This window comes from Ascidia mentula, chromosome 4, assembly GCF_947561715.1.
Source record: "Ascidia mentula chromosome 4, kaAscMent1.1, whole genome shotgun sequence".
NCBI classification, from domain to species: domain Eukaryota; kingdom Metazoa; phylum Chordata; class Ascidiacea; order Phlebobranchia; family Ascidiidae; genus Ascidia; species Ascidia mentula.
In genome coordinates this window covers 19,207,013-19,232,251 of record NC_138569.1, presented here as the reverse complement: position 1 = coordinate 19,232,251, position 25,239 = coordinate 19,207,013, and the positions used below count along the sequence as shown (strand labels likewise).

General features: G+C 38.8%; 6 protein-coding genes across 10 annotated transcripts; 3 read left to right on the top strand and 3 right to left on the bottom strand.

Moving 5' to 3' along the window:
* Nucleotides 1-835: 835 nt before the first annotated feature.
* On the top strand, nt 836-2,884 carry LOC145897115 (large ribosomal subunit protein uL23-like). Its single transcript, XM_082985294.1, has 4 exons — nt 836-860; nt 1,255-1,420; nt 1,660-1,759; nt 2,686-2,884. The coding sequence occupies exons 1-4, from the start codon at nt 845-847 to the stop codon at nt 2,845-2,847; spliced, it is 444 nt and encodes a 147-aa protein (XP_082841420.1). The 5' UTR covers nt 836-844; the 3' UTR covers nt 2,848-2,884.
* A 2-nt stretch (nt 2,885-2,886) lies between these two features.
* LOC145897114 (uncharacterized) lies at nt 2,887-6,835 on the bottom strand. 2 transcript variants are annotated; one of them, XM_082985292.1, is made up of 5 exons: nt 5,856-6,835; nt 5,636-5,759; nt 5,319-5,477; nt 4,622-4,837; nt 2,887-4,081 (listed from the first exon to the last, which is right to left on the bottom strand). In XM_082985292.1, exons 1-5 carry the CDS (start codon nt 6,739-6,741, stop codon nt 3,817-3,819), a joined length of 1,650 nt encoding a protein of 549 aa, XP_082841418.1. In that variant the 5' UTR covers nt 6,742-6,835; the 3' UTR covers nt 2,887-3,816. The 2 variants fall into 2 exon arrangements, with proteins under 2 accessions (XP_082841418.1, XP_082841419.1); XM_082985293.1 differs by having other exon boundaries at nt 3,875-4,097.
* A 777-nt stretch (nt 6,836-7,612) lies between these two features.
* LOC145897776 (uncharacterized) lies at nt 7,613-15,493 on the bottom strand. 2 transcript variants are annotated; one of them, XM_082986214.1, is made up of 16 exons: nt 15,384-15,493; nt 13,961-14,191; nt 13,642-13,789; nt 12,617-13,048; nt 12,299-12,419; nt 11,926-12,089; nt 11,594-11,669; nt 11,089-11,526; nt 10,864-10,985; nt 10,319-10,484; nt 10,165-10,259; nt 9,846-9,970; nt 9,403-9,540; nt 9,052-9,199; nt 8,717-8,770; nt 7,613-8,561 (listed from the first exon to the last, which is right to left on the bottom strand). In XM_082986214.1, exons 2-16 carry the CDS (start codon nt 14,120-14,122, stop codon nt 8,416-8,418), a joined length of 2,535 nt encoding a protein of 844 aa, XP_082842340.1. In that variant the 5' UTR covers nt 14,123-14,191; nt 15,384-15,493; the 3' UTR covers nt 7,613-8,415. The 2 variants fall into 2 exon arrangements, with proteins under 2 accessions (XP_082842340.1, XP_082842339.1); XM_082986213.1 differs by lacking the exon at nt 15,384-15,493 and having other exon boundaries at nt 13,961-14,203.
* A 1,515-nt stretch (nt 15,494-17,008) lies between these two features.
* Nucleotides 17,009-18,226, top strand: LOC145897567 (uncharacterized). The gene is made up of 4 exons (XM_082985912.1): nt 17,009-17,128; nt 17,405-17,510; nt 17,730-17,803; nt 17,950-18,226. The coding sequence occupies exons 1-4, from the start codon at nt 17,084-17,086 to the stop codon at nt 18,076-18,078; spliced, it is 354 nt and encodes a 117-aa protein (XP_082842038.1). The 5' UTR covers nt 17,009-17,083; the 3' UTR covers nt 18,079-18,226.
* A 171-nt stretch (nt 18,227-18,397) lies between these two features.
* Nucleotides 18,398-19,828, bottom strand: LOC145897566 (derlin-2-like). The gene is made up of 7 exons (XM_082985910.1): nt 19,652-19,828; nt 19,418-19,557; nt 19,264-19,357; nt 19,041-19,163; nt 18,903-18,975; nt 18,754-18,844; nt 18,398-18,539 (listed from the first exon to the last, which is right to left on the bottom strand). Exons 1-7 carry the CDS (start codon nt 19,742-19,744, stop codon nt 18,410-18,412), a joined length of 744 nt encoding a protein of 247 aa, XP_082842036.1. The 5' UTR covers nt 19,745-19,828; the 3' UTR covers nt 18,398-18,409.
* Nucleotides 19,829-20,292: 464 nt separating this feature from the next.
* On the top strand, nt 20,293-24,543 carry LOC145898444 (RILP-like protein 1). Of its 3 annotated transcripts, XM_082986895.1 has the most exons (11): nt 20,293-20,440; nt 20,507-20,627; nt 21,129-21,292; nt 21,520-21,636; nt 21,736-21,882; nt 22,091-22,248; nt 22,314-22,395; nt 22,597-22,757; nt 23,068-23,088; nt 23,349-23,444; nt 23,719-24,543. In XM_082986895.1, the coding sequence occupies exons 1-11, from the start codon at nt 20,378-20,380 to the stop codon at nt 23,921-23,923; spliced, it is 1,335 nt and encodes a 444-aa protein (XP_082843021.1). In that variant the 5' UTR covers nt 20,293-20,377; the 3' UTR covers nt 23,924-24,543. The 3 variants fall into 3 exon arrangements, with proteins under 3 accessions (XP_082843021.1, XP_082843022.1, XP_082843023.1); XM_082986896.1 differs by lacking the exon at nt 23,068-23,088 and having other exon boundaries at nt 22,597-22,753; XM_082986897.1 differs by lacking the exon at nt 23,068-23,088.
* Nucleotides 24,544-25,239: the final 696 nt, after the last annotated feature.

The window sequence follows — 25,239 nt, the reverse complement described above, 5'->3', positions numbered from 1 at the left end:
TTTCGGTTGCTGTGACTGGCGAGCGATGTAATTGCAACTTTGACGACACAAAACGTGCCCGATCACTGGAACGTGATTGGAAGACATCCAAAATTACGCTCTCGCTTTTTTGGAATTTTGGTTTCCTCCGCACGTAGGCCTAAAATATTTCTCCGGGCAAATATGCGCTTTGAGTGGCATCTTGTCCGAAATGAAAAATTGATTTCGTGTAATAACACAAATGGCTGTTCTGGCAATAATATTTATTTCTCTCGAATTTTCGATTGTTAAACAACAGCCTCCATCATGAAGAAAATGTAAAAATATGCACAAAACAGGGTGGTAAAATGCCAAAAGCGCATAAACTGAGAAAAAGGCGCAAGAGTCTAAAAAAGAAATCTAATTATCTGATTCTGGTATTTCGTATTATTATTCTGGTATAATTACGGATATCATAACCATTGCGCACTCCACCCCCAATGCAATGAATCATGTAGAATGTGCCAAGGTATCTTTTAGCGCAAAGTCAAAATACCGGATGACAAAACTATCTTGATCCCAAAAGTGCTTTGGGCTCCTGTGCTAATGTTGCGACTGGATATATATTTTGATGAATAATGTTGTACTCGTTGCAGTAAGTTAAACCGCGCAAAATAGAGATAAAGTGACGAGAATGGACCACCTTGAAACCAAAATTGTCAACAAGACGACCGGAGAAAGATCAACGCCAATACAGGTGTGGCAACCTCTGAATTCGAAATTAATTTTATCAAACATAGAAATGTTAATCGTTGACAGATGTGTATAGCGCCTCAAGTGCCACTTGCATGCTCGACACGCCGATCTCTGTCTTTCTCCAAATATCATGGCGCCTAAGGGAGGTGGGTTGAAAACTTTTGCAAAAACAGGCATTTTGGGTGGTATTTATAAGGTTTATGACGTAAAGCTTTGCCCATTATCAATTTAATCACTACGTTGAGTTAAAATATTTGGAAGATTTTGGTAAAATCGTATTCATATTCTTGTTTGGTCAGTCATAGAAAACGTCAAATAATCTGTTTTCTAAACATTTCATTTAAAGATATCTTCGTATTTGTAATGTTCTAAACATAGGTTGTTCATACTTTGCTTGACATATATGAGTCACACAATTTCAGCCTCCTTTTAGTTTGACCAAAGATTTCGCACTCCATCAATAACAACTTCAGCAATTTTAATCACTGCATTACTAATATTTGACAGTTTTAGTTGATTAACAGATTATATATATTTCAGTTACAGCAAAAGAAAAGGCCTTGAAGGCAAAGAAGGCCGTCCTCAAGGGCCTTCACTCGCACAGAAAGAAGAAGTTTAGAAAGAGTGTCCATTTCCGTCGACCAAGGACACAGAAACTTCCTCGAGCACCAAAATATCCAAGAAAAAGTGTTGCCAAAAGATGCAGGTAAGAAAAAGTTTACATGGTATTGTTTTTATGTTGCATTGTGCATGTTTCCTTTGTGTAAGTGGAAGATTGTACTTTATATATAGCATGTGCCTTGTCCATATTTGTTTAAATTTCGACTGTAAAAAAATATATTTATGTAGAGATGTAAACTTTCAGCAACACTGCCTGTGTTGATCTCAAAATATGTGTTCACCTATTATAGCAAGGTAAAGGTTTCTCATTGGTGTGATTTTTAGGATGGATCAATTTGCGATTGTGAAACACCCGCTAACAACAGAAAGTGCCATGAAGAAGATTGAAGACAACAACACCCTTGTTTTCATAGTTGATATCAAAGTAGGTTTTTCAAACACATAAATTTGTATGTTTAACCTTTAAAATTTATATGTTTTGTCAGCAGTGAATTTAACATTTCAAAAAAAATAATTGCATATTTAGTATTAACGCCTCAATAAATTTTGTTGTTTACTAAAAGAAATGGGCCAGATTTAACTTAGGTATCAATGGTTTTTTGTGACTATAGAAAACAATTGTAAATATTAAAATTCCCAATGTATATACCTACCTAAAAATCTTTAAAATATTTTTTGTAAAGTTCTGGAATTTACACCCTTTTGTAAAAGTGTCGTATGCAATTTCTCTTCAAAACAAATACTGTTTGCAAATATAAGTGTTTAAGATGTTTATCTTTCATTACCACCCTTAATGATTTTCATAACCTGTCTGTGCTGATAACATAAATTCAATCATACATTTTATATGTTTTGCTGTGTGAGAGCTTATGGGCGATGGATAACATTGATGTTTTATGATATGATTGTTTAACACCAACCATGTATTGACTGCAACTTTCAAGTTAAAATCCCTGCATTATTGTTTGACTTTTTATTATCTCAAGTTGTTATATGAAGCGATAACACTACACTTAAGTGACTAGGATGATTTGAACAGTTTCCTCTTAACTTCAGTCTCTGTAATCCTTTTACCCTGTTATAATGTACCTTGAGATTTCGCCGTGAATCGACTGTCTGTTTTGTTATTACCTTAAAAAGATTGATGTATCACTTGCAGAGACAAAAGCAGTATTAATTTGTTTCCGCAGTTTATTTTGTTGTTATGAATGTCGCTATTGTCCACACTGCATAACTTCTTACAAATTACATCTGTATAACTTTTGGCGAGTAACTCATTACCAATGCAATGCAAGTAACAGGTCTTATCTTGTCTAAAATCTTCACTAAAATGCCTTGTATTGTCTACAGTCGAACAAGCCTCAAATCAAGCAGGCGGTGAAGAAGTTGTACGACATTGATGTTGCCAAGGTCAACACCCTCATCCGACCTGATGGTAAAAAGAAGGCTTACGTCAAGTTGGCACCTGACTACGATGCTTTGGATGTAGCCAACAAAATTGGCATCATCTAAATCTTCAGTCTTGTTCCAATAAAAAATCAAAACCAAGCATTCCTTTTGATTTCCTGTATTTAAGGCGTTGTAGCAAAGGCAAAATTTCAAAACCAAAGCTCATTTTTTTTGTCAGATTTAATGAAGGAAATTGCTTTGGTTCATGTTAACTCTAAAACAGAAACAGTTCAGGGAATGCTTTATCCATATCCCAAAAAATGTAAAATATTGGTGTACCTAAACAAAAAAAAGTAGCTGCATGGCAAGTATAGCACAATGAAAAGATGAACACATAATATGAACTGACCATACTTCAAATTTTACCACAAAACAAAATTAGTTCTGTGCATAACCAGAGCTTGGTCTTAAATCAAAGCTGGTGTCAACTAAGCCAAGGGGTAATTTTTAGGCCTTTTCTATGTTTTATAATCGTGGGGGTGATCGTACTATCCAATCGCCCCTCCAGGATCTGACCATAATATCGTCTTAGCCGGTATACATAATAACAAACCAATATATGAAAATACCTGAACGACATAAAACGTTGGAACTCTGAAACCATAAAAAAAAACAATACGGCATTGACATGAGCACAATTAATTGTTCACTGGTATGTTAGCAGCAAACCACAGTTTACGACTTAATATTGATACTGGGACTACTTTATCCGTTCCATTCCACCTTCAAATCGGCGGTAATATTTTTATGTTGAATATATCCTTTCAGCCATAAAAGAAAAGTTATGTAGCCAAAAAATGCAAATGCGCCAGAAACACATCATATAACTTACATCTACTAATTCTTTCAAATAAAAAAACAGCTCAAGTTGTCTCAATAATTATTTTTACCGGACGTTTTAGTTATCTCTCCAGCATAATAGACGGAATACATTAAGACACTTCACACGTGGAGTTATCAATATGCCCGACAGCTTCAGTACCAAATTCATTGAGACAATTTAAGCTGCTAAAAAGAAACACAATAAAAATGTTAAACAAGCGTCGTAGCCATCACAATATCTGGTGTGGGAACGCGTTCCACGCTGTCTTGTGGATCCACGACGAAGGGTCCAGTTTCAATGGATACGCTTCGGTTCGCAGGAGGCGAGTTGAGCGACGAGGAGTTGCTCAACGACGCCCCCAAGTGTGTGTGTGCTGTCGGGAAGCTCTCATTCGACACTACCGGAGAGGCTTGGGGCCCGTTTTGGCGTCTGGTGGCCGACTTCCGGCTGTGGTGGTCCCGGTCGGGACACAATCTGGAAAATACACCCACTACATTCTGTGACGTCACGCGCGTAGGCAGACAACCGGAAACTGGTATGGAAAAATTTACCGAAGCCGGTTGTTACGTCATTCGCAGTGTTTACCGGATGTGTGTGAAAACAAGAAAGCATCGTTTGCTTTTACATTTACGTTGTCGTGTTTTTTTGGCTGCAGAGCTAACTCGACATGTAGGTTATATAAAATATCTCGCGGCTTTTATTATACGTAGTGTCCACGTGTTTGGTTGCATTTGCAAGGAAGTCTAACTTGTATTACTGGTGTGTATTAGGCCAAAGTGTCTAAGTCTCTTATTGTCGTTAAACATCAAAAAGGGACATTGGGACATTAAGAATCCCTTTTCACACAAAAATGCTACACTTAACATACCATCATAAGGTTCACAGGCTTCGCAGCCAAATTGGACCAGGCACTTTTCGATCAAAATACGAGAGGTGAGATCGCCAAATATAAAGGGCCTGCACAGTGGGCCGATCCTGCCTTGTTATGCGGAAGCAGTATAATACTTAACATACCTTTCAACAAAGGGAGCAGTGAGGATTTGTTTCCATTCTTTGAACGAGCAAATGATGCAAAGGATGTTGATGAAGAGATTGACGTCGAAGAGGACGAGGTAGGCCATTTCTGCCTCCACGAAGAGAAGTGTGATGACGGTCACCAAAATATCGGACAGGACGCAGATAAGACACAAAATGAAGACTTTGCGAATCAAGATTTTTAGTTTTCTTTCTCTAAAAACAAAAATTAAACTGAATGTCATACGGGAAGATGTCATAAAACAACAGGAATCAGACTATTTTGCTTGGTGGTGACCGACGGATCAGTCTTCACTGGTCAAATATCCCAAAATAATCCTGAAGAGTGGCATACCCTTGTTGAGTATTTTGGGTTAAATTATAGTAACGGTGAATAATCTGAAGGCATTCTTGGAGTTTTTACGATCTATTGTGATCAGACAGATATGAATCCGCACCACTAATAGTTACGGGTTCTTTCCATCATTAGAGTTATGATTTTTCGATTACGTTAATCTGGGTACCCCGGCAAACCGACATGTAACGAAACAAAATAGTCGGAATCAGCGAGTGGTGAACTCTTCTACCTCTGTTACAATATAAAATATACTTTGACAACCATCTGATGATCCTTAATATTTAATCGGAGGTTCTTTTTTAGTGTGTTGGCAAAATACAAGCTTATGTTGTTTCCTACTTGCGAATCTCGGATTTCGATCTCTTCTTTCTCTCGATCTTAACAGAGGACGATCGCTTCCTCTTCTTCCATATTAGTGAGCTTACGGAGCCTCCAGATCCTCGTCTGCTTCCTCTGGATGGTGTTCCTGGTCTTGAGTTGGCGTGCCGGTCTTTCGTGCTGCGTTACAAACGACAAGATTGCATCGGTGAGCCACAGTACGGTGTATTAGGGATAAGCACACTCCGATTTATTAATAGTTTTTACCAGTAAGTAGTACATGTCCAATGTTATCATGCGTAAGAATCTTCGATTTTTTGTAGTTAATTCCTTTTTACCTGACGTAGCGTTTGGTGCGAATAGTCCCACGCGAGGTTGATGGTCGTCCTTCGTCATCAGTCTCGCCGTATTCTGATTGGGTGAAATAACTTGTTGCGTCACTTGTAAACCCCGCCTCGCTACCTGCGTAAAACCAAGGAGTTGTGAGAACCTGTTGCGTAACAGAATTAAACATAGCTTCAGGAATATCGGCACATCAGGACAACAAGACAGCCTTACCTGATCTTACAGACTCGTTGTCGCTGCCATACCCGCTGTGCAAGTTGTATAAGCCATGTGTGCTATCAGCAGATGGGCGATGCAATGGTGATATATTATTTCTAACAGCCATCCTAATAAGGTCGGTGTCCCTCCGTGAAGTTTTCCGTGACGGTGTCGGAGTGGAAGATGGTGATGGTGCCGGCGACGGTCGGTAGACTGAGGTGGTGCGATCTTGTCTTCTTTTGGTGGTGATAAGGGGATACAGCAGCAACCCGAGAAGGGAGATTTGAGTGAGAACAGTCACGAGGATCACCAATATTGGCAGGATTTCCACATCTTTTTGGTCGTTGGCGTCACGACATCCAGTGGATGTGGCACGATAGTCCCAGCCAGTGACGTCCGGAATCAGGTAAAGCACGACGACAGCTGTTCCGCTGAGAGCAAGAAAGACAAGCGTCGCTTTGCTGATCAGGCCGAGGTGTTTGTTCATCAAATGCCGGAGTGTTTTCTCGGAGTAAAACGCGTTTTGTCGGTACCAAAGAAATATGTACGCCGGGTAAACACTGCAGCCGTACAAGCCGACGCTGACGTACACTGAGACACGACACTCGGTGTCGCTCTGCCACCCTCTGAACGCCACCAGCTGATCGGATATGAGTCTTCCGAGAGCGGCAGTTGCGCTGATAAGACACATGATCAGTAGGTTTTTGGTCGTTCTTGTTGTTTTGGTTCTGTCGAGCTTCAGGACGTAGCAGCTGACCACGAACAAGAGACAGAAGACAAGCAGAGTGAGAATCACCAAGAAAATCTCGCTCACGATCCAGTAGGCCTGGTTGTAAGGCGGCGGAGGCAACGTGCTTGGAACAATGTCTGTTGCTGGCATAGTGGCCCCCTCCGTTGCCATGACAATGTCTTTCTTTTCGTGAAGTAGGTCTTGATGATGTTTTCGAAACTTCAATATGGTAAAAATTGCTCAGTTACTAAAAATCTGTCAGTAATATACCTAAAAACGACGAATTGAAAAAATGACAGTATGTTAACTGCAAATGATGAATATATACATGTCAACACGCTGTTTATTTAAAATTCCTGCAATAGGCAACATAGTCTTCTTCTTTTTACTTCATTCTTTCAAATAACTGAATCAACTGACGCGAGAATGTTGCAATTTGACACTATAGAAACCCCTTCACAAAATTTATTTGCTGACAACCCCTTCACGAACACACTCTTTCATATAATCTATTAGATGTTTAAACGTCAATGCAAGCGTCTTATATGAGGCCAATGGTCTGGCGTAATTAACGGTGTAGCATCTATATAAACGAAACGCTCCCATTTGACACGCTTCCACAGATTTTTCACGCTTAGACAGGTCTAATCGGGACACCCACTGTGACATCACAATACCGCCAACGTGCGCAGGCGGAAATCAGCTGTTTTGCGTTGGCGAGATGCAATCTTCCACAATACGCGCGTGATGATGACGTCAGATGTTGGTGCAAGTGTTGCATGCTCACCTAGCAACATACAATGTTTATGCAATAAAGTGTACACCCTGATACACAATCCGGGTTTACAGTTTTACTTAATACGGTGTTTGATACGGCGTTCAGTGCATAAAAAAAAGCTTGTGCTTGCATTTAAACATTCTGCATCCAAATTATTCAGTAACATTGTAATACCAGATAACTTTAGAGTGAATTGTTACAATGCTCTGAAATAATGAAGAATCCCATGCGACCGTACAAAGGACTTTGGTGCTCCAACTTGAATTGAACAAAAATAAACATTTATTCGGTGATAAATCTCGCGCCCGAACACTTTTCACGTCATTACCAAAGCGATGGACGATAAACAATCTCACATTATGACGTAATAAGACAGGTTGACGTAATTACTTTCTACGAGGAAGGATTAATAATAGAGGTGCGCAGCATTCTGCCAATGGACGCAGTGAAGGTATGAAAAGAAAATACAAGAAAGCGTAATATAGTTGTACTGCATGAACATAAGGCAATGTCTTGCAAGGCTTTGGAATACGAAATGCTGTAACTATAGCCATGTATATTTTTAACATCATGTTAAATTACTTTAGACTTGCTATATAGATTATACGGTGTTGCTATAATATGTACGCTGTTATGGGGTAAAATCACTCATAACATATAGTTCACATGTCAGAATCGTGTTTGGCGAATGGTTAAGAATCTATGGCCGGAATATAACAAAATCTCTACAAAAATAAACTGTCCTGCATGAACTTACCGCAGAGCGTTTTTGAACGCACATCTTAACGAGGTTCATGTGAGCGTTTGACAAATGACGCCCACGACAAGCATATTAGTGGCTATGTTGCGTCACTAACGCGGGCGGTGTTACATGTGCACCAGGAACAGCAGACGGTTATACATATTCCCTAGCAAGCAGTGCATTTCAACTATAGTTACATAAAAATCATAGGAAACGGCAATGGTATTACGTCACACTTCGGTTTTCGGCCTGAGCATTGTGACGTAAGTGCAATGGCGCTAAAACAAGAAGAATAGAAGGAATATAAAGAAAAGCATTCCCACGATCAAGCTTGCAGCTGCCCTTCTGCTTTTTTGTTTGCATCTGGTGCAGTCTCTCCATTGCCATCTACCGACTGTAATCCGGCTTGTTTTGGCGCCGCGCGAGGGCTTCGTTTCCCACCTGTTCCAGTCGCAGTTTTTGGACGGGCAGCTGAAAAGAAAGAAGTTAGTTAAACCCACATTTTAGGCTTTACGTTACGGATTAAGGTGTTGATCGCGCAGGAGCAACGTGTCAACTATGTACAAAACTTCTTTGTATGTTTTGTTCGGTTACGTTTGGTCCTTGCTATTCTAAAATTTTCTTACCTCTGCCGAGTTTGGGGCTGGATTTTCCTTTCTTGTCTTTCTTCTTCGTTGCTTCTGAATATTAATGCACATATTTCAACTCTATAACTTTTTACCTCACCGCATACTGAGTAGCCTACTGGTTTACTTGCTTATGATAGCAGCGAAGTTAAAGAAGTTGTTTATGTGAGAAAAACTTGGAATTAACAAGTTCAAAAAGGAAAGCCGTCTTATATAGCAGTGATGATAAACACAATAGTGGTTGAAACGTCTGCTTCGACATGAGTAGCATATTATCTTTGGCTTTTCCTTTAAAACTAAGAGTTGTTGATTTTGGATACACAGGTCACCACTACCTTCTGGGGTTGGGGGAGTTTCTTCGTCCTCTCGTTTTTCTCGAACTTTCTTCTCGTTCTGTTTTTCCTCTTTGACGTCAACCTTCTGGCGAAGGGCAATCATACTTTTGGGCCAGGTTCGAATCTTGTTGTCGGAAACGTCTAGTTCCTTCATAACACACATAATTGCATTTATTTTACTCCAGCAAGCCAATAATAAACTCTAGAACTATAATTGTTCTTGACCATGAGATATGTTTCTAGGGCATGAATTATTGAAGTTGGTGTAATTACTTGATTACATCTATAAAAAAAGGTTAAAAATCACCGCACTAAACAATCACGCTTATTTCCAGCTAAAAGCCTTCTTACCTTGAGACAGGGGATTTTACCAACGCCCTCTGGTAAGGTTTCTATCAGGTTATCCGAAATATCAAGTTTCGAAAGAGATTTCATCCTCCAGATGTCGCCCGGGAGCGTTGTCATATCGTTGCTCGACACGTTTAGGATCTGGCAATAATTTTATTACATCAACGTAATAAATAACTGCATATTGGGGCTTGGTAGATCAATGTTTACTTCGTCTTGGACGCACCAACGGTACGACCACATCTAATAGTGGTTTTGGTAATAATATAGCAATAAAACATGACTCAGCATCAGTAGCAATTTATGCAATGAAACGATTATTTTGTTTGTAAACAAACTCCAAACATTTCGAAAAACCAAAAGCATTTGTATGATTCCAATTCGTTGGCAACCTCCAAGAAACTTGTTAAAAACCCAAGGCAGCAAAATACAGTCCCCATATATACCTGCATCCTGTACAGATAGGGCAAGTCGGAAGGTATCGACTTGACTCGGTTGCTTGAAATATTTAGAGTGACCAGAGATGCCATGACATCAATTCTGTCGTTTGGTAATTCTGGAAGTCTGTTGCCTGAAACCAGAAGGTTACATGCAGTTATGTTTGTATTCTTAATTTTGCGAAAGGAGCTTGGCTTGCTTGAGACAAGGCAATATTGATACATAGGTTTGTGTATATGCACTAGTCACCGTGTAGACAAATATTTTCGTTAGCAATCGCATCACGAGACAGGAGAAGTGCTGTTGTTTGTTATATAGAAATCTTACCGGATAAATCCATGGTGATTAACTTCTTCAACTCGCCGAAATTCTCCGGCAGTTTCTTGATCTTGTTGCCGGAGATGTTTAGGAACTGTAAGGATCTACGAACATAAAAACAATCTACATGGTGGGTTTTTTAACTTGATTTTGGAATTCTTACCGAAGTTTAACCAAGTTCGGGGTGAACACTTCGATTGAGTTGTTCTGGGCGTACAGTTCCCTTAGATTACCCAAATAACCGATTTGTTCTGGAATTCCTTCCACCTTGTTATTCGAGAAGTCGAGGATTTGTAGCATGTGGAGGCGGGCTATGTTACCTGGAAGAGCTAAAGCGAACATAGAAATCAGTAAACTGTCGTCGAAAGAATACTTAAAAGACTCAAGAATATTATAAAAAGACCTAAAACACACAAAACATTAGTGTTTATTTAAAAAAGACAATTATTGAGAACAGGTGTTTATTTGCCTAAACACATATTCCGTACAGCGACAGTTTTCTACACTGAAAAAGCAAACAAAATTTACTGATTGCAGATAGTTGGACAAAATAATTGGATGATCTGAAGCATTTTTCTAGTATATGGCGTACATGACTCTTTTGTGTTTATACGACATTATTGAAATTTATGTGATCTTAACGTTGCGTCTTTTTTAAAACGTATATCGGCGTATGGGAACAACAACACCGAACAGGATCCGACTCACATTTAATATCATTGCCGGCAACTCGAAGTTCTGATAGGTTTCGGCAAACGCAGAGGTGAAGCGGAAATTCCTCCAATTCAGTTCTCGAAAGATCCAGTGACGTCATAACGATGTGAAGCTCTCTGAAATTCGCAAGTTTACCGATCTAACGGATGATTATTTTACTCTATACTTTAAATGTGAAGAAATACTATTATGGGCTTACTGCGTACTGTGGATACCAACCTGTGGATTTTAGTAATCAGACTCTTGTTATCCTCGCCACCAGGTGGCGGTAGACGCCACGGATTCCCAGCCAGTTTTAAACTCCTCAGAACATGACCTGCTCCGTCAGGAAGATTGCAATGCACGAAGTTGTTTCCGGTGACATCCAACGTGTGCATCATCTCTAGGAAGCGGAAGCTCTTTGGTATCTGTGAGAGCTGGTTCCTCCCGAGAAGAAGGATTTCAATGGTTCTCCACTTCCTCAGGTCATCAGGGACACACGTTAGCTCATTGTCGGTCACGTCTAGTGTCCTCAGGAGTTGTTTCTCTCCCAGCTCTTTCGGGAGTTCCGAAAGTCGGTTGTTTTGGAGCAAGAGAATTTTCAGCGACTTCATGTAACCAATTCCAGCCGGAAGTTCGACCAGTGAATTGTGGCAAAGGTTGAGGGTGTTCACCCACCTGGAAAAATGGAAGACTTTAAGACTATCAATGTTGCAAAATGACAAACATTACACCTGATTCTTACCTCAATGTGTGGATTTCGTCGGGCAAGTGAGTTAGTTTGTTGTGCGAGATATCCAACGTCTCCAACTGCAGCAGACCTTCAAAACATGGACATTTGTTTTTGTTGTTTCTCACGTATGCTTAGAAAGATTTCTTGTTTAATAAAATGGGCGTTTTGGTCTAAAAACGGGTTCTGTTTCCAAGTTGCATACGCATTCATGCGTAACAGTTTTTCGCTAATCGTGTCGTCATAAGGTTTACTTTGCACCCAAGCGCCCTTACATCTCAGTATTGTCACGAAATCACGCCTCACTGTTCTGTGTTTAATTTAATCTGCAAGAATATCTCGCTCACCGACAAGTTGCGGCACTTTCTGTATGTTGTTGTGTGAAATATCGAGTTCGTGGAGCTTGACCATTTCCCTAAGATCCGTAGGCAAACCGGTCAGTTGATTATGTGAAGCTGACAGGACCATGAGCTTCTTTAGTGCACCAATTCCCTCTGGCAGTTGCTGAAGCCTTCAGACAAGTTAACACAATAACTAAGACATGAAAAAATAATGATAATTATTATAATTATAGTAACTTGTAACACTGCTCAAAAAGAATTTTTATATCCATGAAATATTCATAAAACCCATTGGTTATGGCATTTAATTAACAGAAATTAAACAACTATTAAATTCTCGAAATTAGATTTTGCCTTTTACGCGACACAGCTATCTTACTTGTTGTGCGACACGTCGAGATTTTCGAGACAGAAGCCAAGTGCATACAAGGTTTCCGGTATCGTCTGCAAGTTGTTGGTCGAAGCATTCAAGGTATTCAAGTATTTTAAGGCACCCAATGCTGTGAAAGGCAATTTAAATGCTCGCTATCTGTATGCCTGATCTTTGACACAGATGTTTAGTTTCCCAACTGTTTATCGTAATAAAGAGAAGACTGTATTTAATGTTTATCTGCCAACGTTGAAAAAATGTCAAACACAAATTAGGTAAACTCTATTGATAAACTGAAGCATGTATTTATCTAGCGTTTCGACGTACCTGTGGGCAAATAGTCGAGATTATTATTGGACACGTCAATGTGTGTGAGGCGGTACAAGCGGTCAATATCCTCGGGTAAACTCTTGAGTCGATTCCCGGACAAGTTCATGCTTGAAATATTTCCCTTACTTTTCTTCGTGATCACAATGGGAGGAAGAGCTTCCAGAAGGTTCCCCGAGGCGTCCAACGCCTTCGGCAAGCGGTATATCGATTTGGGCAGAGTCTTAATTGAGTTGTTCGACACGTCCAGCATCGTCATGTTCGGGCTTTGGCCGATGTTTTTTGGCAGTTTCTTGATCTTATTGTTGGAGACCACACAGTTTTCTAGGCCAGTTGCCTTGTGAATAGTTTTGGGCAAAGTTTTTAGTTTGTTGTCCGACGCGTTGAGGAAAGAGAGTTTCTTCAGGCGGGAGACAGACGGTGGAATCCCTCCTGTGGTGGTCAAAGATTTAATGCTTTTGAGCAGAATTACGTAAGCAGCTTAAACGTACATTAGTGATTCAGGCCAGTCCTAGGAATCACTTAGTGTTTTCGTTAAATTCGTCAACCATTTCTGGCACCATCGTTTGATAAAAATGTTCTAAACCAACCCTAATGGTAATTCAGCATCCACGTACGCCTACGGGTACAAAACTCGCACCTCGGGCAACTGGATGAACATATATTTTGCTACTTCTTTTTATAACCCATATATGAGTCACATTTGAGCTGCATTGAGGTTAAAGTTCAATTATACTCTAGTTCAGGGGTTTCACGGCGCACGTGGATCCTCATAGTCGATTGCGACACACTAAATTTTTGAGTCATTTCAAGGAAACAACAGGTGGCCCTGGTTAGGCCAACTAATTGCTTTGATGTTGGGTTACTTTTGGTTCTATCGCGCACACCTGAACCCGCTTCACGGTATACCAGTATATGCCGTGGCACACAGTTTGAAAAACCATGCTCCAGTTAAAGGCACCAACTTGAACATAAAAGCATTCTTTTGATAACATGGAACCACAAAGTGGAAACTATCGTCCTACCAAGCACGTTATTGTGCACATCGACCTCGTGGAGTCCTTGAAGCGCAGACAGACTCCTGGGCAACTTTTTGAGTTTGTTGTTTTGGGCTCTTAGCACTTGCGTCAACATAGCCACCTCTTCGTTGGCGTATACTTCCTCTGGAATCGACTGAAAAGCAGAAATGGGTATGTTTTTGTTCTCAAGCGCACCACACAAGCATTTTAGGCACAAATCGGCAGCAACGCGTGTGTAAGTGGCAAAATTTGTCGTTAGAGCGAAAATCAAGAAAGGTCAAGATAAACAAAACAATAACAACAATAGAAAACAGCATCTACGTACTTTCAGATTCACTGTGTCGAAATCAACCACGATCTTGTTGCTGTAGCGCTTCATGTGGCGGGAAACAGTCGTGGGAACCGATTCGTATGTACTTCCGGGTCCCACCCTGGGCGGCGGGGCGTCCTTCTTCGGGCGCCCTCTGGGTCCAGCCGACCTGGACATGTTTCTGACCACTGGTATTTTGACGCCAGTCACTGGGCTGTCGGTTGGAAAGGAGCTTGCTCGTTGGACCTGTGGAAACATTAAGTCCACATAAATGGTTTACTAGTGTCCAGCTATTTCAAGGACTTTTAAACGTTGAGTTGTTTGTATGTTTGTCACATTATAAATCGTGTACTAACTTGCATATTATTATAGGTTTTTATGTGAAATGTTATGCGCTGGTGGTACGCTGTAGACACATAGATTGCTTCTTTTAGGCTGGAGGTTTTGTTGTTACGTAATAAATGCGTATTTCCGCAACAGGTGTTTTAATTAAATTAAACACGATTTCCAATTAAATAACAAAAACATAGTGAACAAAAAATCCATTTGGATTTAAAGCATGCCGAATCTCGTGAAAGAAATAATTCTACATTGACAGGCATTCAACCTTATAATTGCCTGGCAGGGGCTGATGTATTGTTGTGCCAAACAATCTATGTTTGTTTGTGGAATGTGACATCACGGGACGCCATTGTGACATAACAACGTTCCAGGGACACAATCGTTTACAACTCCACGAACACGTTGTCAAAATATACGCTTTTAAGTGGCTTTGTTAAGACGGAGTATTTACGTTTAAGGAATGGGTTTGTCTGGGAGGCATTTAAATCAATTGTTCTGTTCATTTGTTACCGCATGCTTTGCTTTAACATTTACAATAACAAAAAATCGCGTTGTTTTCCTTGACAACTATAACAATTTTGATTTAGTTTAACAAAGAAAAGTATTTTAAATCACCAAACACCAAAACGAACGTCAATTACAACCAATTTAATTAAACTGAAACAATAATGACATTCCGTGAGAGCAAAGGCTTTGTTTTTCCTTCGAGATTATTCAAAGTGCTCGCGACTAACCGTAGGTCAAAGGTCAACACGGGTCAAGACCTTTTGTCTCGACTTTAATGATACTTAAGGATCATTTTGTCACCACAGGAAAACCTGTGCGGTTTACAGAAGCAATAACTGGTAGCTTAGTGGGCTTATTTAAATAAATATAAAAACTGCATCCAAGCAAGCACAGGTTATAAAATTGGAACAAGTATTGCGCCAATACCACCTACCATCATTTTGAAGCAATTATTCCTCTGCAAAAGGTATCAAGAATTACCAGTACAATTTATTTGCAAGCATATACAAAGTACACAGCTACCATATGTTAATAGCTTCCCTGACAACAATTGTCAACGAGAATCGGCATTGTTACGGCATAATCTCACCTTGTGATGAAGTTAAGTAAATACAGTTGGCGTGGGCATTGAATGAATGAATGCAAGGCAGAAATTTGTAATTTCTGCCACAATTAGACAAATACATGGACGGGAAGTCTGTAAAAAAGTCAGGCAAATTAAAAAGGTACCAATCGGTCGCTATGAAGTGTGTACAGTGGACTAACAAAGCAAATGGCCGAAATATGGCCAGCACAATATTGAATGGATTGCGACGCAATAGTGACATAACTAATCACTGACTTTTATATACTGCTGGCAACACAAAGTCGCCAAGCTTCTGCAAAAATTCTGATGTTAATAAGGTTCATTTTGTCTTGAAAACAAACGTTTCCATTCGATTCAAAACCATTTTTCCAAGTTATGTCTGCATAAGGTATTTGCTTTAATTCTGTTTGGAAAATTTACCGCTCTTTAACCTACAGTAATTTGGCCTGTAGCTCGACAATCCCATACTGTCTCAATAGCCTGACTGCCAGTCTGTTGCCACATTAATAAAATATTGATTGTGTCTAATTGTCTACATAAGCCCGATCGTCTCTGTCTGGCCCTAAATTCGTAACCCGAGCAAAGAAGGTTACAGCCTGAGTATCAATGAAAAGCCACAAAACCTATCTATGGGCCTACTTTGTTTGAGCGTTGCTGTACATCGGCCTGGCGCGGCTTGGGAGGCATATCAGGTTGCTAAGTTACCAGACCACGTGCTTGCTCGGCGTATTTGTTTAGTAGTTCTTGAGCAAACAAGACGCTGCCTGGCGGCCTCGGCCTCGGCCTCTGCTGGGGTTCGAACGATTGCTTGCTTTATCAACTGCAATTGCTAGTTACAGAAACATGCGTTTGTCGACAGATTCCAAACAACAATATTATTCAATGTGTTTGTGTTTTGCTATTAAACCTGGTGGGACTACAGAAAGTAGAACAAAATTAACGCTATTCAAAAGCACTTTAAACACACGAAGGCGAATGCATACACACAAAAGGTTCACTGGCATCACAGGTAAGATGGTTCGAAGCCTCACTTTTCCTAAATTTGCATCTGAAATTTTATGGTTTGTGACACTCCCGTTTCACTATCGTCGCAAAACACTTTTGAAAATAAGTGATAACAGAAACGTGCACAAAAGAACATAAAGTTGGAAAGTCAAAAATAACACAAAAACTAATGCACAAGATCGTTGATGTTTTGTATAGGAAACAATGAACTCACTGAAATAACGTTGGCGGTGTTCAAGCTGGAGCGACAAGCGAATGTTGTTAAAATTATTGGCACACTCTGGTTTCGATGACGTCACACTCATGCAAATTATCTCAGGAGTTTGCGTCACAGTGTAATATGCAGTGAACCCCAATTCTGGTCGTAATTCGACAAAATACTCTATACTCTTTTTGTACACAAGATTGACAAAACTCAGTCTGGTGTATTTTATCATAGAACGAAAAAAAAATTTACAAAATCTGTAAAGTAGTTTAAAGATCCAATTTAACAAGACGTTGTCAAGTCAGGACAAATCAGATTTCAACTCGAGAGTTGTTTCTCTTCTTTGTTTTAACCCTCAGTATTCGTGAAAGCTCTTGTCTCATCCAGTATACTAAATTAGGGGAATACCCACAAAGGTCAGTTTTTCTTTTCTGAAGAACGAAGTTCATAGTGGTTTAAATTCTGAGCAATTTTGCTGGTTTGTTGACTCAACATGATGTTGACAAGAGCCAGCCCTTCACTAGTAAAGGCTGGAAAGGTGCGGTAAATACTATTTTTGCAGAAAGTTTTGTTTTTTCGACAAGTAATGAATATTAAAGTAGGCTTACTTTAGCGAATTGTTCTATTTTTAAGGATTTTATTTGTTACTGTAAGTAGTATTGCACAGCTGACAGTAATAATGCGATGATATTTGGTAATATACTTTCATTAGACTTTTATGTCTGATTTTAAGAGAAAGTCATACATTTCTTGCAATGATGCAAGTATTCTTTTCATTGCAACAGTAAAATAATTTGTTGTTGCTGTTATGTAGACTGTTGCTTGGAATATACGGAAGTCCAGCACCTTGGTATTCTCAGAAGCAAGCATAAAACCTGCCAGTGTTGGAGGTAGTCCATCCAGTGGAAGTGAACCCAAAGGTAATGAAACTTCAACGCATGATTTTCAATGTTGACGTCCCCATTCTGACAGACATATTGTATGATCACTCAGTTGCTTAAAGTGTCATCATGCTTGATGTCAGTTTTTTATCATTTATTTTAATATGTATCTTTCATTAAGATTTTTATGTTGTGTAGTCGTCAATAGATGTTTTTTGGTTTTACCACATGCCTTAAGATGTATCATACAATTTTCAGTGCATTCAACTAAAACCAGGGAGGAGTTTGCCAAGGTTTGGCCACGCCGTTACAGATTACAAGAATACCACCTGGTAAGTCTTAGTTTAGATTATATCTTGGTAATACATACTGGATGTGGCACCATTCGCTTCATAGTAGTCTACAAGGTGTTTCTTAATTATTTTGTTCTGTCATGTCATTATCCAGTGATGAAGGTGAAAAATGTTTTTTGTTACAGAATGAACTCAAAACCAACCATACTCCTGTTCACATGTCTGGAAAATATGACAAATATCTGGTACCCGCTCTTGGTGCATCATGTATATTAATGACTGTGTACAGCATGTACTCGGTAATGACTTTGTAATGTTGAGATTTAAAATATACGTATTGCATACTTATTTGTGCCACTTTTTGTTAAATGTGAAGTTGGCAAAGTCTATACTGTCTTTGACCAAAAAGGGTAGTCTGAATTTGTGTATTTTAAAAATAGTTTATTCAGTATTATGGCCAGCAGTACAGCAGGATTTGTTAGGCACACTGCCAATAATCACACCCCAATATCAGTAAATCACTGCATAAATACAAACACTATGCACTTGGAAGGTCATTGACTAACAACGTTGCTGCAACCGGATGTAAAACTTATAGCTAACGAAGTGGGTGGCATTGCACATCACAGTACAAATACATGTTTATCACTGATTGTTTTCTTCTGGCTGCACATTGTCATCTTCCGCTTGCCCCCATGCAAATCCACCAGGTCTCTCTGCCTCTGGCAAGACAGTGTAGTCTTCACTATCAGGTGGGGGATCGAAAAGGTATTTTCTGTTTTCATAGAATTGTAGTTAAACTTACCAATATTCACACAAAACATTTGTCCTTTTCTCACAAAATGACCTGTTAATGTTCAGTGCCACAATTAGCAGCCAGATTGGAAAAAATTTCGAAATATTTTGCGAAAATTTACCGATAAACAAAATCCTCCATGAAAATAATAAACTTTCCAATCTGGATTATCTATTTGTCTGCATAGACTTACATTATTCTGGGAGTGTGAAGGATTTTGAACCCCCCATTTTGTTCTGGAAATACATCTTCCAAGAAATAGTATATGTGGCCGCAAGCAATACCTGTAATAAACAAAAAAATAATAATAAACACTCTTTTTCCCCAAAGAGTGCAACTTACCAATAACATCAACTATAATAGGATTCCCAAGCATTACAGAAAAACCAATGAGAACCCATGGCAAATAGGGTGCCTTAAAAAGAAAATTACATACGGTCAACAATGTTGAAACCAAAATCATGACAACATTGATTTTACATGAAAAGTAAGTATTCCAAAAAAGCTCATTCGAATGTATGGGTTTCTTCTACTCCAAACATAGACGAGCATAATAGTGAATGCCTGTCCCAGGAAAACCAAGTTAACAAACAGTCCTATAATCTGTGTGGGAGGCAAATGTTAAGGAAAATTCTGATAACAATAAATGTTTTCCTTTGAGCAAGCGAGTTTTTATGCAGTTTTAGGAATTTGCAAAGGATACACACATGACACTTCCTCCAAGCAAGAACATAAAAACAAAGTCTCCGGTTCTGCCCCTGAAAGATCCTTCTTCCAGCATGCGGCAGTATCGGTATCTGTCAAGCAATTTATCGTAAAAATCGACAACACAAAAGCACAACGAGCAAAATACTTACAAAAATATCATGTTGAAAAGAAAGTTGAAACCGAAGACACCAAAGAAAAGGAAGTTGGTCACCATCCTCCATACTTGGAACTGCTTAAATATAAGATCTGGATTGTAGTAGATTTGAAATGGTGAAATAACATCCAGTTGCTGTAAAGAAAAACAAAACAGTGACTTAAACAACATTGTCACTGAAACAGAAAATTACAATCCGATGTTTTAAACTCATTTGCAGAAAACTTACCACGGCAACTGTAGTGAAAAAACACGCAGTGGTGTATGCCCTAGTAATAGGGGGAATTTGCATGTACTCCTGCTGAAAAGTGACATGGGCCATGTTTGAAATGCTCAATTGCAAAACTCGCAGATCTGGATGTCGCACTACTTAATTATGAAGTTACAAAAAACTTGTGTTACATGGTAACCTGCAAAGCAAAGAAGTTGTTCTGAAATTTGTCGTCGTATTATTCGTCTATGCCCCTTTTTCGTTACTCACTGTTATTTCTCCTAAGACTGAATGAGCGCAAAATTTACACAATGTATAAACATAGCTCTCTAAATATACAAGAATTAGCAACAACAGAGCGTTCGTGTTAATACTGGTTAGCCGATTATGGCAACAAAACAGGAACAACTTGGTTTGTTGCTATTAAGCCACGTCTGTAGTTGAAGTCCTGGACACTAGGCGTCCTTTTGAGCACCTATGGACCCTAATCAATTTAGTTTTAGTTGCCTGTTCTTTTGCTGTCCTAAAACGAAGCAATATGTTATTTAAAATCATTTATATTTAATCACTGTTTGATTCAAGAAGATTAAATATGACACAAAATAAAATGTTGCATTTACGAATGTTTTGATATCACGAGAAATCAGTCAGGCGTGACAGTCAAAACAATCGCCTTCAGCTGAAAATTATTTTTTTACCCATTTTCTTTTTGTTCTGATTTCCTTTAAAAACGTTTCTCTACAAATGGAGGCAGGAGAGTTGGAAAGTCCCATTGAACCTATGACGCCAGATGACACTCTTTATCCGGTAACAGTTTGATTTATTTATGTAATTAATGAATACAAATTGATAAAAATTGTAGTTTAATTGCAGATTGAGGACCTCAACTACAGGGTATTTGACAAGAATGCTGACAACCTAAATGTTGTTGACGTCTACAACATTGCTTCTAGTGTTGGACAGGAATTTGAGAGACTTACTGATGCATTTGGAGGTAGCAAGTTATGTCCCTAAAAGACAGTAGTTTTCAAGTTTATGTACCCCAGTCTGCAGAGTATGGCAGCTGCACATGCACTTGGTTCATTAACTTTCTTGTTTGCCCGCCAATTTTTTTTTTTTTTAACTGCAGGCAAAATTTTGTTGGGGCACTTAAAGGTCATGGGGGCTTGTTGGTCTTGCACACAGGAAGATTAGGTCCTGCATGCCTAATATCTCGTCGGGAACTGTAATGGTCTGCATAAATTACAAAATTTCTCAATGACACATACACAACAGTATTCATGTTTTTGTTTCAATAAGATAGTTTCACTTGCTTGCTAATGTAATATATCTAACATACTGAAACGCTGTATTTCTCAGTTGATGTTAATTTTCAAGCATGGTTATAGTTTAAAGCCAGATTTGCACAAACTTGCACATGGCCATGAAAATCCCATTTCCAATAAGTGTTTGCTGTTGGGTGATACTGGTATGAATATATTTGTTGTCCATTTAGGTGCTATATTTAGTGGGGTGATGCCCAAAATCATTCGGATTCTTGAAACATTGGAAATCTTGGTGGTAAAACGACAAGAGGAAATTAATGAAATAGTTGAATTGAAAGCCAAAGTGCAAAAGCTGCAAATCGACAGCAAGCTTAAAGATGAAAAGCAAAAAGAGGCAAGATTTCCATCATGTATAGTTTGTTTGTAATTAAATTTAGTCGCAAAACTTACCGTATAAAACTTGTATTCTAATAAGTATTTTGCTGTTTGTGCCCCCTAGTGGTGCAACTGTATAACACTAATCCGTGCATCTGTTGCCCATTAGAGTTTGTTAAACAATTTATGTAAAAAAGTTTTTGTTACTATACATAACTCCGATTAATAACCACATTTATTCTCAAGGAATTGGAAATAGTTGAATCAACCTGGAGAGATGAGACGAGAGATTTGTTGGAAAACATTAAAACTCTGGAAGAGGATAATCAAAAGATGGCACTCCTTCTAACAGAAAAACTCCAGGTGATAAAATTTTCTTTCAGTTGATGCCATGGAAAGTGTTGGCATATTACATGTCTCAATTCTATGATAAGTTAAATAAAGTTGTTTGTTTTATAACAGGAAGAGAATGACAATGAGGTGAAGTTTTCAGCATCTGAGCAACAAGTGCTGTTGACCGCAAAACTTCAAGAGCAAATACAGAAGCAGAGAGATGAAATTAGATCCAAGAATCGCGTGATAGAAGAGCAGAACAGTGAAGTGGATGCTGTAAGAGTCGATTGGTTTTATTTTTGAGACCACAAAGTACACCTTAAAGTTGTAGTAATAAAAGTGCCTGACATTGTGAATTTAACAAGTTTGGTCTCAACCGAAACTTATAATTACATAGTAAGAACTATTCCTAGTTTTTGCCAGTGTAACTAACATATATTCTGCGTATGCAAACAGCTGCCAACAACTCCATTATTTCCTGCAGCTCCAGTCACAGAATCAACGACTGGGCCAACTCAATCAAAGCATTCGCCACAAGATGGTGCTGTTGGAGCAACAAGGAAAGTCTTTAATTGAAGAAAAATCTGAACTGGAATCAAAGTTAAACGAGAAAGACAAAACCTCACTTGAGTTACAAATGAAGTAATTACGGATTACACAATTTCCTAAATATTTTAAGTGTAAATACCTAAAAATACCCTTTCCAGAACACTTCCTTCTTCACAACCTTCAACGCCAGTCCATGAAAAACCAGCAACAAAATGTGAACAGACAGGGTTTGACGACGGGGTAGGTCTTATATGTACTATTCATTGCCATTTAAAAAACATAAATTAGATGTGTGACCTTTGTTACAGCCTTATATTGCATACTGTACCTTTGTTACAGTATGCAATATAAGAATTCATATAGTTAAGCACTTTGTGTATATCAAGTGTATTGAGAAAATGTATGCTTTAACCATATTTTTTTTTGTCATTGTTTCCTAAGTGGCCAGGGGATCCTCTGTTGGCAAACAAGTTAGTGATAGATCTGAATGATCCTGACCGTCCGCGATACACACTCAAGGAGCTTCAGGAAGTTTTGCAGCAAAGAAATGAGCTCAAAATCAAGTGTTTCCAGTTGGATGAGGAATTGCGTTTCCACCGTGGGTGAGTTTTCATAAAACTTGAGCAATTCGTTTTAGTGAATTAAACATGTGAATGTTTTTGTTCTTCAATTTTTTCCAATTCTATCTGGCCTGGTGTTTGGGGAAACAAATGCGAAGAGCAAAAGTTTCTTGATAAATTAAAAAAAAAAATGCAAAACTGCATGCTTTTAATTTTCTGCATGATAAGTTCGGGATAGTTTCTGCACTTCACTCAGTACCGCACTCTTTATTTGACTTTGAATGTACAGTAATATTTCTCAAACTAATTTAACTCATTTTATTATGTTTTTCATGATGCATGCTTAACACAGAATGGCACACAAGATGGGATAGTGAGTATTAAACCTGTTTAACATGAACTTTTTTTACTCTTGTTTGGCTGTTTTGCTTTCTTCAATCCACACATTATGATAAATTGCATTGTTTTGTTTATCTTCCATTTTTTGGTTATTTTTTTGGGGATGCAAACTAAAGTGTGTTCTGCAATGCACTGTCTTAATTTTGCATGACAGCTTTGTCTCTTAAACTCATCAGTACTATTCTTTTATCCAGCAGTGTTTAGACAGTCGGGGTAATATCAGTGTATTTTTAGTGATGACTCATGGGAAGAACTTAAATCGAATGAAATTCCTGACTCAAAACAAACAACACAGAAGACAAAATCTGGTGACAAAGGAGTCAGAAGCTTGTGAGTGAATAAGAAAATTGTCAAATTAGAGAAATACTTGTAACATAACTGTGAGGAAAGGTATAATTGCACTGTGTCTCTGATAAGAAGCCTTTTTGTCAAAGTAATATATTCGATATTTGGACATTATCAGAGTATGCTTTTAGCTTAAACCAATGGTTGTTAAGCATGTACCCATACTCAGCCGACAAGAAGGATAAGTAATTAGATTGCTTAATAAAGTAACAAAACCGTGAAAGTCTAATAAAAGAAATTGCATTTCTCTTTGCATCAGTTTTTCCTACTTCTGGTCGCGACCGGACACGCAAACCGACGGAAAACAGCGGCCTCAAGCGGGCGAAACTGACGTCGATGGACCTGTGGAAAAACAAAGTACTCTGCCTGGCGTTACCATGCCAACCGAAGAAGAAGAAGAACGTGAGCCGGCAGAATTGGGGACGATATCCCCGAAAGAGGAGCTGGATGCGCTCACGCCGTGATTGCCCGATGATAGTCATATGAGAACAGGCGCTCACGCCGTTGCAGTGTTTAAGTTTCAGTGTTTACGAACCGCACTTTTGTGTATGTGTGACGTCATAGTGAGTGATTATTTCATGACCACGATACACTTGAGTTTGTCGAATCCAATTTTGCCAACTTTGCAGCATCAGTTTTTCTCTGCTGGCGACTCAAATATTGCCCGTAGAGGAAAATGCAATGTTATCATCAAAATTATTTTGATATTTCCCTTTGCAATTATTTTAGTTTTCCATCATGTTCCCTCCTCATTTCACCTGCTGTAAATTGTCTTGTCAGAGAAATCGTGCCTTATATGACCTTAACGTTGCCAAACGCATTACACGCTCTTCTTTGTAAAGAGTTTATTCTACATATAGTCATTTGTTTGTCTTGAAATCGATTCAATACTATTTAAAAAGGTGTGCTTAACGTATACAAGAGATATCGTTAAGTAACAACCCGTTATCCAAATTTCCTAACCCCATGTAAGGTAACAAACCACGTGCAGATTTGTATCCGCCCAATTTTCCACTGTGCTTGCTCATATGTGTAACGTTATTTGCAGAGAAAAGTTTGTTTAAATAAATCATGCTCCCCTTGACACCAGTGGTAAACATCCTTCCAGGCAAAGTGTTGATGTTAAAAACTAATTTTGTTAAAGTGAAACTTACAAAGAACTACATTTTCATATTTAATATACTGCAGGTTGACCCAAAACCCCGACAAAAATTATTTTATTACCAAATGCAAATCATTCTTCAATATTGAAAAAAACAAGAAGACGAACAGTTTTCTTCAAGATTTGATGCGGAATTGTAACCACGGAGATTAAAATAAACTTTTCCCCTCAGTTATTACTATTATTTTTCACACATTGCTCTCTGTACATATTTGTTGCATAACAACTGGCCGTTTTGTTTTGAAATATAGCCTATATAATTGTTGCCGCAGCATCTGTCATCGAAAACTGATGCAATTAACCATAATACTTGCGCACAACACAGCAAGCCTACGTTAAACTTCGTGAACGTTTGCGTCACATATTCTGTCAATTAGAGTAATTACTCACAGCGTGTGAAACCGTGTGCTCAACAACTTGTAGTCACTCCGGCCATTAAATTATTCAATGAGCCTCAAAGCGCAGCGTTAAAGCGCAACCCCCTAATCGCTGCACTTGTTTACCGCCGCTGGATCACGTGACTTGTGCATAGAGATCATACATTATTCATTTTTCTCTTACGCAAAACGCTGCAGTGGTGGACGGCCATGCACTGACCGCCTCAACAGTAGCTAACGT